Below are 15,357 nucleotides of genomic sequence, written 5' to 3'. Positions count from 1 at the left end.
TATATTATTAAACATTTTTTGCTCTCATGGCAAGATTGCGACTGCAGCCGCGATACCTTGCACCAACTGCATCCTGCCCGCGTCAGTCGGATGGTTTGAAAAATTCAATTTTCTCACTGCCTCCGGTATCGTACAACAAAAGCCCTTGATGATTCGATGCAACCCATCACCATCGCACGGCTCCCGATGACGAACGTACCTTTCATACCCGCTGCTGCTGACCATTTTTACCGCTGTTTTATTTTGTACAAATAATGAAAGCAAAGCAAAACCGTGCACCCTGCGTGGTAATGTGGTAAAAGTGGCAAAAAAGATCAACCTAATTTTCACAACAAAATATAAATAGCGAAATCATGGAGCACACTTTTCCTGTGGAACCCCGGAACGGAGCGTCTTGTGTCTTAATGGAATGATAATAATGATTATGTTGGCGATGATGATGACGATAACGGAGATAATGATGATACAAAAAAATTAACCCGCCACTGCATGGCTTGTTGCAAGCTGTGTGCAAACCGAGTTGAGTGTAAGTGAAAGTGAATCCCATGCCTTTTTCAAGGACGCATGGACGAACGATGGGTTTTCTATGGATCGGTCTGATGTGCTTTTTTTTCTTCTTGCCATTGTTGCATTAAGCAGAACTTGTAAAAAAGAACCATACAGCAAAAAGGGATGCTGATATGGTCCTTGAGTGCTTCGTACTAAATTTCTTGTATGGAATTATACAATGAAGAAAATTTACAATACTATTTAAAGGAAGGTATTTAAGAATTTCCTTGATAATTACAGTTATCATAACACCTGTGTCGCATATTATTCTTCCTCATCGGCACAACAACCCCAAGAGGTCTAAGGCCTGCCATTTCTGACTTCATTTACCCGTAGCTGGATAGTCATTCCTGCGTACGGGAGGTCGGTTCATATGAGATTTAAGAGCGGTCCTGCCGTGTGAAGGCTGGTGCCGCTACCAATAAACTACCGGCGCGTTGAATATTACATTGGGGAAAGAGAAATAGTTAGTTTCATAATGTATATATCAAGAAGTGTTAAAATATTGACAAAAGATTCAAGTAATGGCTTTTAATGGATCATTTGTTGACAGTAGATATCTGAATTCAGCGCTTGACTGTAAGGAAGAATGTTAACGATGTTTAAACAACATATTACACCATAAATCTACCAGCAAGGTTAACCCACTTGAAGAGTGAATAATCTAAAGTTTATTATAAATTTAAATTCTTGTGTATTTTGTCGTGTGTGATGGACATGGGATGTGAAAGTGAAAATTTAAGCTTCAATTAAAATATCATTAAAATTTCGTGAAATAATTAACAGAACAACTGGACTACTAATTATCATTTACTTTCAACTAGCAAACTTAAAACACACAATTAACATAATGCTGCTTATACAGGGCGACCGTATTTCTGTGCCACTGGCACGTTACACGCCACCGATAATATAATCGCTAAAACGAACCGGAATCAATAGGAAGCTTCCAATCGGGCACAATAATTCTAGCCATGATAAGTGCACGAGGACACATAATTCATTCATTAACGACGCACGTTCCCATTCATCTCAAGACCAGAATAAGCTCAATGTACTTTTCTCACCATTCTCTGCTTCCAGTTGTGTTTGTTTCCTTGTATTCACACACAACACCACGTACTGCCTGCCTCAAACATACGCATCTTAGCAGACCAAACAGTTCCGCATTCATCAATTGATAAGCCGCAACGATGGCCGGTGGACATCGCGTGTATGTCATCGCATGGTGTGCGAAGGGGTTTACAAACTAGTGATGGCATATTTACCGAATACCGATCTCGTGCCGCCATCGTAATCCATTCCGCCACCTGCTCCCAAGCGCGTTCCCATCCTTATCCGGCGCGACTTTCGAAACATTGTTGCTGCATCAGCTGAATTTCCGATCCGCGCGTGTAGTAACGTTATCGCTATCGTACCCAATGTAATACGCCGGGTAACGCTATTATCTCGACACTAGTAAGGGGAATAATTTCAAAATGCAATTTCACACGAATGGGCACTTAAGCGTATGAATCACTTTGAACCGAGCACATCGATTCGGTAGAACCTTTCATTTTTTTTTTCACCACAAGACTTTAGACACTATTCAATACACTGATCAAGTAATAAGAACGATAACTCTTGACCACACACACTCCAGGGAACTTAATTTTATGCCACCGTAAGGATAACAAAATTTCACGCTACATTAGACACCGTTCATGGCTAGGAACGGGTAATGAGCACGTTCCAATCACGCCGGTCGCAACAACATGTGGCTCGCAATTGTGACAATTCGTGCTTCAAACCACGTTGCCCGTTTCGTTGATCAACTCCAGCTTCAATTGCTCGAAACGGCACGATCACTACGCGAAAGCCCCACTGTACGGTCACCCGAGAGGCGCCAACCGACGAGCAAACTTTGGAACGGACAGCCTCGAGAACGCGCTGGCAAAATACTAAACACTCATCAGCACCTGTCAAACAGGCGACGTAAGCGTGCGAGATGACGAAGACTCTACCACCACGATCACGCTACAAACTTGCTAGCCTGTGTTCGATGATGATGTTCGATCCACACGTAAACCGGCGCCTACTTCTCACGCGCGGGTGTATGGCTTGATGCTAACGCACACGTTCATGCACGCTTTAACGTGGAGTGGTGTATTGTGCAGTTTGTTTCTATTTTTGCAAACCCATCCACACAACACCTCTAGCCTACACACAAATGGGCTACACGCTTCTCTTCACTCTAGTGCAGGTCGTAGCAGTTCCGTAAGCTGCGCCTGTGTCTTACACACGCATACCTTCGCAGTGCGCTTTGGCATTTGTTTTGGTATTGTGCATGATAAGACATAGCGATTCGCACAAAAAATGTTGGGCGCCTTGGAAACATTCAGTGATAATGCTGGATTGCAAAAAAAAAGCTCCATTCGGTTATCAATTTTTGCTGAGCTAGGTGGCGTCGGCCGAGCATTATAGCGTTTATGTGCGTGTGGATTATTTATACCGACGCAGACGTACACACCTGTGCAGTGTGTACAGTGTGCACACGAAACAGCTGTTCCCAGAACTTTTTGTGTTTTAAGAAAAATGCGATTATAGAAAATGTCTTTTACAGTGTTTTCAATTTCAACTGCTAACATTGTAACCTTAACTGGATTCTGTTCAAGTTAAACTGGTATGTGTCCTGGTAGAACTTGACCTAGACTTACGTGCTAAAGCTATTGTTATCTAAAATTAATTCTGCTCACAACTTTTTTCGATCAGACATTTGGACTCACCAATTCGAAGTAAAATAAGGGTATACCTCGACACATTACAGTTTAATCTGTAATGCAGTTTGTAATCGACTTGAGCAGAAACCAGACATGGTTCCAACTTTGCCAGCTTTTGAAACTTGACCAGGAACCAGAAAACCCTGTAACACTTGGTTGTATTTCACTATGCATTAATTATTTGTCCTATTTGTACTATTTGTCCGCATTGTAGTATGAAAGCATTTCAATATCGAACACTTCAGAATGGCAGTCAATCTTGTTTTTATTGTTCAAATGACAAAAAAAGCACTTTTCCATACCTTAAGGCCAGCAGCTAAACGAATATTCATTAGCACTACAAAACTTCGCTCTCATAATTTAAACGCTTCCAGATTTGGCGACGTGGGAGTAAAGCTTTTAATTTCAATCATCCTTTCACGGTGACAAATTTGTTCCGTTTTTTCGGACACTTATGATAAATTTATCCAAAAGTCCTGCAAACTTAAATAGTGGCTAAACTGTTGTGGTTTTGTTACGGTCCCAGTATTGCGAAAAAAATAACCAGTTCAAATCCCACATGTTTCTTCTGCGCCTGGAGTTGCATTTCCATAGCTATCTTTATTTGTTTGTTTATATAGCCGCCTGCTCTTTGACCAAGAGTGTCTTCCGCGGAGGATTACATTCCAAATTCTAAACCCCTGAAGCAAAACAACAACAAAGGCATCGGTAACTTGTGTCCAGCAAACACCTCAAGATGGCCATTTTTTGCATACGAAACGGTCCCCAAAAACCATCGATGAGTTCGATTTTGCGACCATTTTGCAACCCACGGTTACTGCTGACCAGCGTGCGCTGCCCATTTCGGGGAATGGTTTCACACGCGAACCGCACGTACGATCGTGTTCGTTCGAGTCGATAAATTTACATTTTTAGCTTTATGACGTACCGGGGTTCACACTTGCCACGGAAGAGGAACCCACGCACGTATTGGTTAATATTGCCATTTTCTACCATTGCCACCATGATGTCAACTCGGCCTGGTACCCAGAGCTCGAGCTTAGAGCTTAGGCTAATATCCATACATGTTCACATTGAGGATCGGTGAAGCGTTACGACGTTAGGTGGCGTTACTGTGTGCTTGTGTTACTCATTTGCGGGCAGATTCCAAACCCGACGATGATCTGTTGGAAACCGATTAAGATAAGCTTAAAAACAAAGTTGACTAGCTCCACAATTTGGTGGTTTTAGTTTTGTTCTTGTTTCATGACATTTCGATACTTATTACGTTACACAGTGTCCGTGTGCCCCAATAAAACACACACACACACACACAAACTGATGACCATTTGACGGGTTTGGCAGACAGTTGAATCGTTTGAATTTGCGCTAACCACATCCAACAGATCAAATGCACCGACGGGGAAACATTTGTGTGCAGGGTGATAAAACTTCTATTGCCGTACCAGCCTTGATTTTGTTTTACGCCACAAAACCAATCGCAGCCCCGGCATCATTCTATGGCGTCGATAAATTTACAACGAAATCATTTTATTTGCAGCAACAGTATCTCTCGGCGCTTCGCTGATATCATACATCGTCTGCAGTATACACAGTGTGTGCTTCAGGCGCCGGTCGGTGCAAACGAACTGATTAATGGGCAAATGTGTACCGAGACGTACGTGCGGACGATATTTTATGGCCCTCGGTTATCGAGTACGGGAAATTGCATGCTAGCATTCCCTGATAAAATAGAAAACTGTATACGTTTGGCTACCCGTAGCAGTAGGTAGAGTCTTTGAAGCGGATCGATTCGTGAAATACGTTATTACTCCTTTTCTAAACCAGCCTTAAATTAAACAGGAAAGTATTACTGGGATTTGCTGGTTAAACCTTCAACTCGGAGCTATTTCTGGGTACTGTTAGAGTTTGTCTAGAATGTGACAAGATAGATCTGGAACTCTCGCATTTTTTGGATCATGTCAAAAAAAGGTACCAGAATGTCCAGAATTGACTCCAACTTTAGAGTCTCAGATATCTTTCAATATTTTGTTCAATTTTGTCTAGCAAAGCTGAAGCCGAGAGAGCTCTGGAATCCTTCGCACTTTCTGGAATGTATTGATGTTACAGAAGGCTTCATCGATTGACAACCGAAAGCGAGAGTCAAGATGAATAAGATAAGATCCAGTAAGTTCGAGGGATCTGTAGAAAGATCTTGACAGTTAAACTAGCTGTATAGAATGAGTTATATAAATTTACAACATGTAAAGAAACGATTGTTACTAAAAACTGTTGATGAAATAACTACTACACTAACCTTTTTCCGCGATATCCTGCAGCTCTGCTTCCGTTTCCTCCGTAAAGTCATCCCACCAGCGTACGCGCGTCTTCTCGCCTGCCGTGTACCGTGCAAAGTCGATCGACGAATTCATCGAATTCGGTTCATAGAGGGAGCTGTTACCGGATTGGAACTCGTCAATGAACGAACTGTTCATCGACAGCGGTTTGCCCGCGTCGAGCAGATTCTCGTTGCTCTTCACAATCGCACCCGGTTCGTTCCACCCGCCGGTAACGATCGGTGCTGCGACACCGTAGCTGTGCAGTTCCCCATAGCAGGAGGTGGTCATGATTTTGGGAAACTTTTGCACCGGTGCCCCACCGGAGGCGAGCAAAAGCGCCTGCGTGTCTATCGCGGTCGTACGATCGATCGCGGACTGAGGCGTTCGTTCGCGGGGCTTTTTCTTCACTGTCGCATAAATTTCGATCTCTTCGTACTTTTGCTCATGTGCGGGATATTCAAAGATGTGCGGTAATGGTTGGTATCGCGGTTGCTGCTGCTGCTGATGATGTACGTCGGCAGCTACTATCAACTTTTGATGATTGTGTTTGTCGTTGTTATTGTTGTTATTGTTGTAATTCACGCCTGGTTGGGTGTAGATGTGATTTAAGTCCTCGTACGATTCAATGTCCAGGATGGCGGATTCATCCAGCGTGGTTATAAATTCGTCCGCATCTTCAGCCTCCCAGCAGGATCTAGACGCAGCTGCAACGACGGCTGCCTGTTCCGTTTCAAATTCTATGTCGATTAGTTTGGTCGTCTGGCGAAGCACTTCCGCAGGAAGCGATCGAAATGGTTTCGATTGCGTCCACGGTTCGTACATCGACACGGGCCGTCCGTTTTTCTTCGGCGTCGAGCAATGGTGCGGAAGCCCGAGGATGAAATCCGGTACCAGTTGATCCGGTTTAAATATGGTCACATCTTCGGAATTTTCCGTAGTTGATGGAAAGTACGACATGTTCATCACACCACCAACAGCGTAATCTACGGTGTCACGAGCTTCCTCTCCATCATCGGCTGGAATTCTCACGAACCCATCCATCATCCTATCGCCATTCGAGGCATCCGAAAGGATCGATTCGTTCAGCAGTTTTTCCTTCGATTGATCCATCGTTACCAGCTCACAACGGAAGAAGTCATTAATTGAATAGATTCGAAACCAGACCAGTTCATGCTCTGCCTGTGAACAAAAGAAAGAAAGACAATTCCACAATCAATATGCAACACAAAATAACCGAACATGCTCGGGATAAAGTGCAAGCATCCCAGCAATTTCCTGCCGGCAATGCAACCTTAAACTGAAATTGGCAACCAAATTCCTGTGCCACTGACTCAGCGTTCAACGACCGCTAGTGTAAGCATCTCGGCATCCCCAAACCACAGATCACAGACGGCCAGATTTAAGCGCTCCCGCAGAAAATGCCTAGGGGAAATGGATAAAATTGGAATTCCCTATCGGAAGGAACCATCAGCGGTAGGATGCCGGCATTCTGGATTGGTGAAGAAACGAAACCCAAAGCAATGAACAATGCAAATGTGGATGTGAATAAAGAAAGTACAGCCGCAGAAACGCAGAATTATTTTAGCACTGTTATCCTCTGTTCTTATTGCTAGAATTACATGTTTTGCAAACATAAGGGCCAATGTGTTGCGGTTCTACTGCTGTGGTTTAAGATTTGTTTATTATAAAGATTAAATTATTATTCTATTTACTTCTTGAATTATTATTGGATGCAAGATCATTGCAAAGAAAATTTAAAGATTACCTCTACAAGGCCCTTTTTTGTAAAGATTCTGCTGGTACTGAGGTAGTTTAAAATATCATTTAAATAAAATTATAATAATTACAATAATTGTAATAATTACAATAAAATTATTATAACTCTCATCACACAACTACCATGATGAAATTGCATCAGAAATAAAGATTAATTTCAATTAAAGCCACAAACGCAATATCTCAAAACATGCTGTTACAAAGAACTCTTGCATGAATTCAAGATTGTTAACTCTACGGCATGTTACCTTACTAACCATTTCCGGTAGAACTGATCAGTCAACAATTAAAACCACATTTCCAGCAATCGTCACCCTTATTCAATGCTAGGCAAATCATTTTCGGTACCACACGCGTGACATTCTTGGAACATTTCCTTCGACTAACATTCGAAGATGGAACAATTTTCCTACCTTTACTACGAAACAACTAAAGGCAGCAATCTTTCGATAAGCAGGAAAAACGGAACTGATCGCTGGGAAACAATGTGAATGTCGAGCATCTTCCGAAGGGATGCACATTCTGTTGCATTTTCCTTCGTAGCGAACCGTTTTCCATCGTCCCGGGTGTACTTTGTCCGATTGCGGACAATTTGCCCCAAGGAGATACAAACGAGAGGGAGAGAGAGAGAGAAAGAGCGGAAAAAAGGGAAATAAATACCCACATCATACAACACCTTCCAATGGTGGCGCACAGCCTAGCAGACCTAGACCACACTAACGATCGTCGCACGCCGTCTGTCTCGGTGCAACCGCGTGCATCACATACGATCGCGTGCCTTCGTTTGTCTACGCTGCTTGCTTTACCCATTCCGCCCTCGACACCACGTGGAAAGCGCTGGAAGATAAACGTACCACCCTGTAGATGCAGCCGTGCCACGTACATACCCGACCGTGCACAAGATGAAAAATCTTTGCTGGGGGTTATATGCCCCTGCGCAACAGTGTTTAAACATCCCTACCCGTTCCCTAACCCTCCCCCTCATCCTTCTCCCTCCACCACAGTTTGCTTCCGTTCATTAACGTCTAGGAATAGCGCCCTCACCCTCATCGTCCGTCCCGTTTTCCCATGCGCGCCTTCACACGATCGACAGCGAGGCGTGCATTTATTTCTTCCGCGCCGCCCGACAAGCCGCGGCGTGTTCGCAGACGCGCAAGGGGACAATTTTTTTCAGATTGCTCTACACGACGCATTCTCCCTCGCCTGGCACGGAGCTACGAGACAACCGGCTGCACTCACGCGCACCCTGGTCGGCGATTGACATGACGCGACGTATGACTGCGTCGACGGACGACAGCACGCGCATTACCGGTGCGTTGCGTGCGTGTTGAGCGCGGGCACTTTCCGTGCACTTTTCCGGCCTTCAAGTTTTCTTCGCGCTCGGAAAAACGAAACCAAATTTGCTTAGTTGCCCCTTGTATATGCGCAGGAGTTCTCCCACCCCTCCCTTCATTTGCGCAAGGGATCAAACCGATGATCATCTTTCATGCGGCTGACAGTTGGCCTGTTCCATCCTGGCCGGCCTTATGTATGCCGTACAGCATCCAATGCAGGATTTGCTGAAAAATGTAAGCAAATAAGCCGACGCTGAAAATGCAAAATGCGAAAAATTTAAAGACCCTCCGGTTAGCGATCCCAACATGGTATCGTAACCTTCTACCGAGATTACCCAATGTAGGGCTGGGTGAGAGTTATGTGTCACGGGCTAAAAACATACGCGACATCTGAAAATATCACCGACCGACATCATGTTTTGGGTGACAATTTTGTTCTCTCGTGTTTTAGCTTTTCTTTTAATGCTGTTTTAGGTTTGCGGTAATGTAAGGCATTGGATTTCCCCAGGAAAACTCATCCATCCACGGGACTATTATGCATTACGCAATCGCAGAACTGCGGTGAACGAACTTTGAAATAATTACACGGGTTCAACGAAACATTACATATGATATTGTGTTTTTACCCTGTATTATTACAGGGTTTTTCCTTAAAATTTGAATATCTTGGGCCTGAGCATTAATGGTCGATCCGGACTTCAAAAATTTAAAATGATAATAATCATACGATGCAGCGCGTTTGTTATTTTCTACTGCATTTTATAATTTTCCGTCAATCATGCAAGACAGTTGCAACAAAAGCTGCACCGATAATTGGAAAGCGAAATTATTATGCTACTAGTTGAAATTAAAATATCAACCATTCAAACCCTCCTGTGGTCTACAACTGCGCATGAAACGCATCGTTACTAAAATGCACCATTTGTTATGCATGAAAAGCATAAAATCATCAGCGCATGGTGCTAATACTGCACGCTCGATTTACGGCATGGATCACGGGTGCTTAGCTCTCGTGATCTCCACCGCAAGATGTCCGCATCGTGTTTGTAATAGGTATCATTACATATGTCAAATTTTGTGTCCAAAAATTAAATTTTTGCCAACTATTACACAAACAAAATGTAACCTTCAAACGCAGCAATAACGTTACTAACCAATGCATGATTTATAATTAATTTCCCCATCCCCTGACATTGACATAGAAGCTAGACGGTAAATCCTTCACGCTGCGACCGAAACGCAGCCCTGTTTCTCCAGTTTTCCTCGATCAAAGTAAAACATGAAACGAAGCGCGGCGGATGTGCGGCACACAGCGTGATTCATCTGATTGCGGTGCGGCCATACCATAAACAGCTGACCCGGTACTATCGTACCGCGTGAACATATCACCCACAACCTCGTGCAGCTCACATACACTCATCCATGTTGATGGGTTGGGGAGGAGAGTCTTCGGTTGTGGCTAGCGAAATTGCATCCGCCGCCATAACTGCACCGCGGAACGTATGTGCACGTACCCGCCGACGCAGACACACCACCGTAGACCGCTAGATCCCCACAAAGCCAGTGACGGGATGTGGGGTGCGTAGGAGCAACGTTTGAAGTAGCTAATTTTAGCGAAATTTTGCACGGGATTTTAAAACATTCATCTTCCCGATCCGCATGGTCCGCTTTCGACCCTGCCCCGCACGAAGAGGAAGTGTGTGCCTTTATTTTCTACAGCATGTTGAATTTGTTGTCTGCCACTTTATGTCTAGCCTGAAAACAAAAGCTAAAACAATATTGTCTAAGATGCTCTGTACTGTACTGTTACGATGGGTTCTTGTAGCGACAGGGCAGCCAAGCGCTAGCTGCAAGTCGGAAACAACAAGATGAGGGAGAATATATGACGACTTCTTCCGGTTTCGTGCCGTTTTGGATGTGGTTCAACCAATGCACTGTTGCACATGGAGAACCGATCGCGTGCGTGATTAATGAGTGCTTCCTTTCACAGGCAGACAATGGCGACGATCGAACTGATGGCATCTGGGATCGATAGAATGATGCCAATGGCCTCAGCCGTACCTTGAGACATTCAAAATTAGCCCTAGGCTTGTTAACACGATCCCCCCCAACAGTACATGATGGACCGGAAGGATGCACAAAATACCACAAGATTTGCACACATCATTATCATGTCCTTCACGCGAACTTCATACTATGTAGCCTGGCATCTGGTTTTAATGGCTGTGTTTGCCAAACAACAGTCCGGCTGCAGAATGTCACCGCAAATTGAACCGACCGGATGGACATCTACTTTCGCGATGCTCTTGAAAACCCCCTACCATGTGTCCCTTAGGCTTGGAAAGCAGGGCGGGAATCTATTTTTGGTCACCACTGCATTTAGCATCCATCTCATCCATCTCGTTCGCAGTTCTTTCCAGTTGCGGACGATGCGGTGTGTTTTGGAATGTGATGAGCGGATGGTTATGATACGCTCCTACAGACCAGAGCCAAAACACCTACCATTGTGAAACGGTGTGTCCTGTTCACGTTTGTTTTTTTATCCACACCAGATAATATCATTTCCATTATAGACGGTGTCTGATATGAATCATAAAATTCTAGATGTGCTGTAGAGGAAAAAAGGAGCTGCAGACGATACTTCAATACATACCCAAATAATAGAAATTTGTAACATTCTCAAGGAAGAGGTCTTTTATCTGAGCTGTTAAACATTTTTGCAGCTTCTAATATAGTGAATTCTGTACACAATGTAAGTTATATCTGATATAGTATTCTTCTTTTTTATCCAAGAGGTCTAAGAGTATCCAAAGAGGTCTAAGACCTGCCAGTTCTGGCTTTCTTTGACTTTATTTACCTTTAGCTGGATAGTCTGTCCTCCGTACGGAGGAGTGGTCCGGATGGGATTTTGGGCCGGTCCTGTCGTGTGAAGATTCGCATCGCTACCAATACACCACTGAGACGCTCCAGTGTATAGTATTACTAGAAAATACAATACCAGTTTATACGCTAGAGAATTTTCACTCGGTCAATCTCGCCAGCGAAAGCAGAGACTGATCGACGTCACCTGGGTTCGTTCCCTTTTGCTTCAACCATCGAAAGAAACACATCGCATAATAAGCTATAACTTATATGTAATACAATGTTACATGACTCAATTACCAAAAAAGTTCTAGCTTCGAAGATTTTTTATATTCATGAAAAACGGCCAGGAAAGGGTTTCTTATCCCGTGTGTACTCGGCTGGTAGGTTTCAAGATTAAAGTATGGGAATATATCTGGTCAATTTTTGATAAAACAGGGCGTAGAACATGCTAGAATTTAATGATATTTTCATATCGTTCGATGGTATTATCTATTTTCAAGCATGTTTCCGTATTCACGCCACGAGGTGCTACTACACCCCAATCTTTACCATAGCAACGTCGAACCGTAAATCTATTAGACTACGCAATTGTCCGTCTCGTTACCGTTTATTGCGTAGGGAGCATACGCAACCTCCAAATACGCCTGGGAGTAGTCTCACCCCAAAACTCGTACCCAACGATCGGTAGCGATCCCCAAGATCCACACTGCGCAAACCTAGCGTCCGCCCTATCGGCGCAGAGCAGGCTCCTAGCTAAAAGTCTTTGCTCCCGTACGCAGACGACCAGGAATGTGCAGTAGCAGCAACAATAACCGACGAAGTGTCTCTTGAAATTATTTTCAGCCGGCAAATGTGTGCGCCACTTCGATCGGTGGCCTTAAAAATAACTCGTCCAATTTCGTCGTCGCATACCGCAAGGGAGGGTTTGTTCTAGCCGGGCGATTTCTGCCTCGTCCCCAGCATGCTGCACATACGTGCGCGTGCATGTCCCGTGTCCAAATCACTGTTGACCGACTGTCTAGAGTGCTGGGCACGGTTCGTAAGCGTTCCGACCCCGAAAAACAGCTGACTTCATTCGAGATGCCTTTCACACTTTCGGCTACGCACCGTTCGGAGATTGCATACGGCGATGAACTGCAGCGTTCGCTGGTATGCAACGAACGACGGGTTGTTGAAACCATGCGCCACAGCACCTCTAGTCGCCTAGACGCCAGTATGAGTTTGAACTCAAACGGGGACCGATTCCGGATCGTACCCTCAGAACGGAAGAAAACTTCAAGTTGAATGCACTTTTTTGCCGAAACGAAATCCATCCCGTCCGACAAACGAGGAAAATGAGCGGAAAAACCGCCTTTTCCTGCCACATCGCAATCGGCATCTTCCATTCGATCGCTGGATGCGATTTTTCCTCCCCATTTGCTTGCATCAAATGGTGTATATTGCTTTTATTTTTGCCAGTTCGCTTCCATACCTCGACCCCTTAGTCTAGACATGTACATTTCTGGAATCGGCGTGTTGCTGCACCCCACACCGATGGAAATAATACGAGGCGAATATTTTGTCCCCGGGATGCGCAACTGGCGAGTCTTGGTCGTTCGCTTCTCGCGCTGCGCAAGGAGCTCCCGGTCGGGCGGAGAAAGTTAGTAAAAAAGCAATGCCCACGGTGATGGTTTAGTGAATGTGAACTTAAAAATAGGACCCTCATGTTATGCATATCCTATGGCGGCGTCGACGATTAGGGGGAAAGTTTTGTTTAGTCTTTTACACTTTGTGCGTTACGCATTGCGAAATAGAAGATCACGAGCCACTTTGGGTGTTGTTTTGTTTCTTTGGCTGGTTTTGTTTTTTTTTTTATTTTAATAACGTATAAGAATAGCCTTGAAGATGGAAGGTTGTTTGTCAAAGTCTGGGTTTAAAAGTTACCTTAAAAAAATTTACTGTTAACTACTTAAAAGGCCAACAAAGAAGGCTTATTTGGTGGTATACAATTATAAAGGTTTAGATAACAGCTTTACCAGTCGAGTACACCCACAAGAAATGGTTGGGATAATTGATTGCTCGTGAAAATTTAATATCTGGATCATTTGACCACAAAGTTCTTATTAACGAACTTACAAGTAATTAGAATATTTCTCGTAGTCCATTCTTAAACAGAACAGTGCTTCTAACCTTCAACGATGCTACAAAAACTACCAACCTTTTTGTGAGCAGCTAAACACCTCTTACTTATTCTCGTGTACCCCGTGTCGTGGCGTTTTTCATTTCGTGCAGGACACCAACAACTTAAATAAACATTTCCCTATTCCTGCCGACACATCCACAACAAAACCTTCCGTGATCGTTAATGTGGTATCTTATCTTCCGAGAAATTGGTTCTCGTCTATTTGTTGCGTCTTGAACATTTTATGAGTTTGCTGGGGGTCCACGGTTTAGTCCCGGGACTACCAACAACCAACTCTAGTCGAAATTGGACGAAAGAAACAAAAAATCTCCATGATCTAGTATGGAACTGCAGCATCACGCCCCGGTGTAAGATAACAACACGCCAGCACCGGCCGGAAATTCAACCGCGAGGGTTTTCGGAGGAAATTTTTATGATCCTTCCCCCACTAACCGACGTTTTCTCCATCGTTCTCTCCATTTTCAGCCAAAGGTGTCAAGAGCGTGACAAATTTCCAGTGGCTGTTAATGTTTTATGTTGCTTTTCGGGGGCACGTTACTGTTTTTTTGTGTCCTCTCCTACTTACACTATCTTAAGCCTCCCAAGCTTCTTGTTAGGGGTTTTTTAGGTGTATTCTTCACATAGTACGGTCATTCTCACTATCGCCCTAAATCTACGGACGATAACTCAAAATCCAAGGGCTGCCGAAAAGGGGGCAACCTCTTTGAGTTAACTGTACCAAGAAAATACTTACGACATTGTACGCTCCGATACCGATAGCATAACACAATCCTACACCGTTGATGGTGGAACCGAAGATGAAACATGGTTGTGATGTACTGATAAAGAAGTGAAAAAAGACTGATAAAAAAAAGACACACAGAAACCCCTCCAGGCTCCAGCGAGTCGGAAATGGATTAGAGCTAGACAAACGTACGTAAAACCCTGCAGCATGTTGTAAAAACAAACGCAAGGTTGTTTTAACATTTCATTCAACACACGCCAACCGCGTATGGTCTATTGTACCGAATGGATGCTGAGGAAAAACTAAAGATCCAAGCGACGGAAGCTAAGATGTGTGCGAGATCGGGCAGTGCCCATTGCAAGATTCCGTAGACAACATGGCAAACAAATTTGAAGACGTCCTGTACCGTGTCTCTGGGTGAGTGCATTCGGACACCGCGGGTCGGTAGGGTACCTACCCTAATGCGAACCAGCATCTACCAGGCCAAAGACCTTCAACATCACACACCTACTCCGTACGTGTTTTGTTCGGGAAGGAAAAACCCCGCTCGTTGTTTACCGAGAGCATCTTCTCCCAGACAGTGCTAACCCCGTAAGATGCAGACATACCGTCCAAATGATAAGGATGAAAGATAGAGAAAGCGTTAAGGCAAACGGTTAAAGTTAAGATGAGGTGTGATAACACGTGTTCTTGACACAAACATCCCTACCATACATCTGCAAGATCAGGAAGAGAAAAGATCTTTGAACTCGGAGTCGGAAACGTCGTACGCGGCACGGTGAGGGATGGATCCTTCGTTTGTTGATCCCGGGGAAGGGTCGATACATAAACAAGAGTAAGAAAAATAAGC

At 44.1% G+C, this 15,357-nt stretch overlaps 1 protein-coding gene across 1 annotated transcript in view; it reads right to left on the bottom strand.

Annotated features, from left to right (window-relative positions):
• The window catches only part of LOC128709022 (protein TANC2), a 107,085-nt gene extending 100,349 nt beyond the window's left edge, over positions 1 to 6,736 (bottom strand). The window contains exon 1 of the mRNA XM_053804005.1: positions 5,605 to 6,736. Within this exon, the coding sequence (XP_053659980.1) occupies positions 5,605 to 6,736 (1,132 nt within the window). The remainder of the gene's footprint in view (positions 1 to 5,604) is intronic.
• Positions 6,737 to 15,357: the final 8,621 nt, after the last annotated feature.

Source organism: Anopheles marshallii, chromosome 2, assembly GCF_943734725.1.
Source record: "Anopheles marshallii chromosome 2, idAnoMarsDA_429_01, whole genome shotgun sequence".
NCBI classification, from domain to species: Eukaryota; Metazoa; Arthropoda; class Insecta; order Diptera; family Culicidae; genus Anopheles; species Anopheles marshallii.
This window is presented reverse-complemented; position numbering and strand designations above follow the sequence as displayed.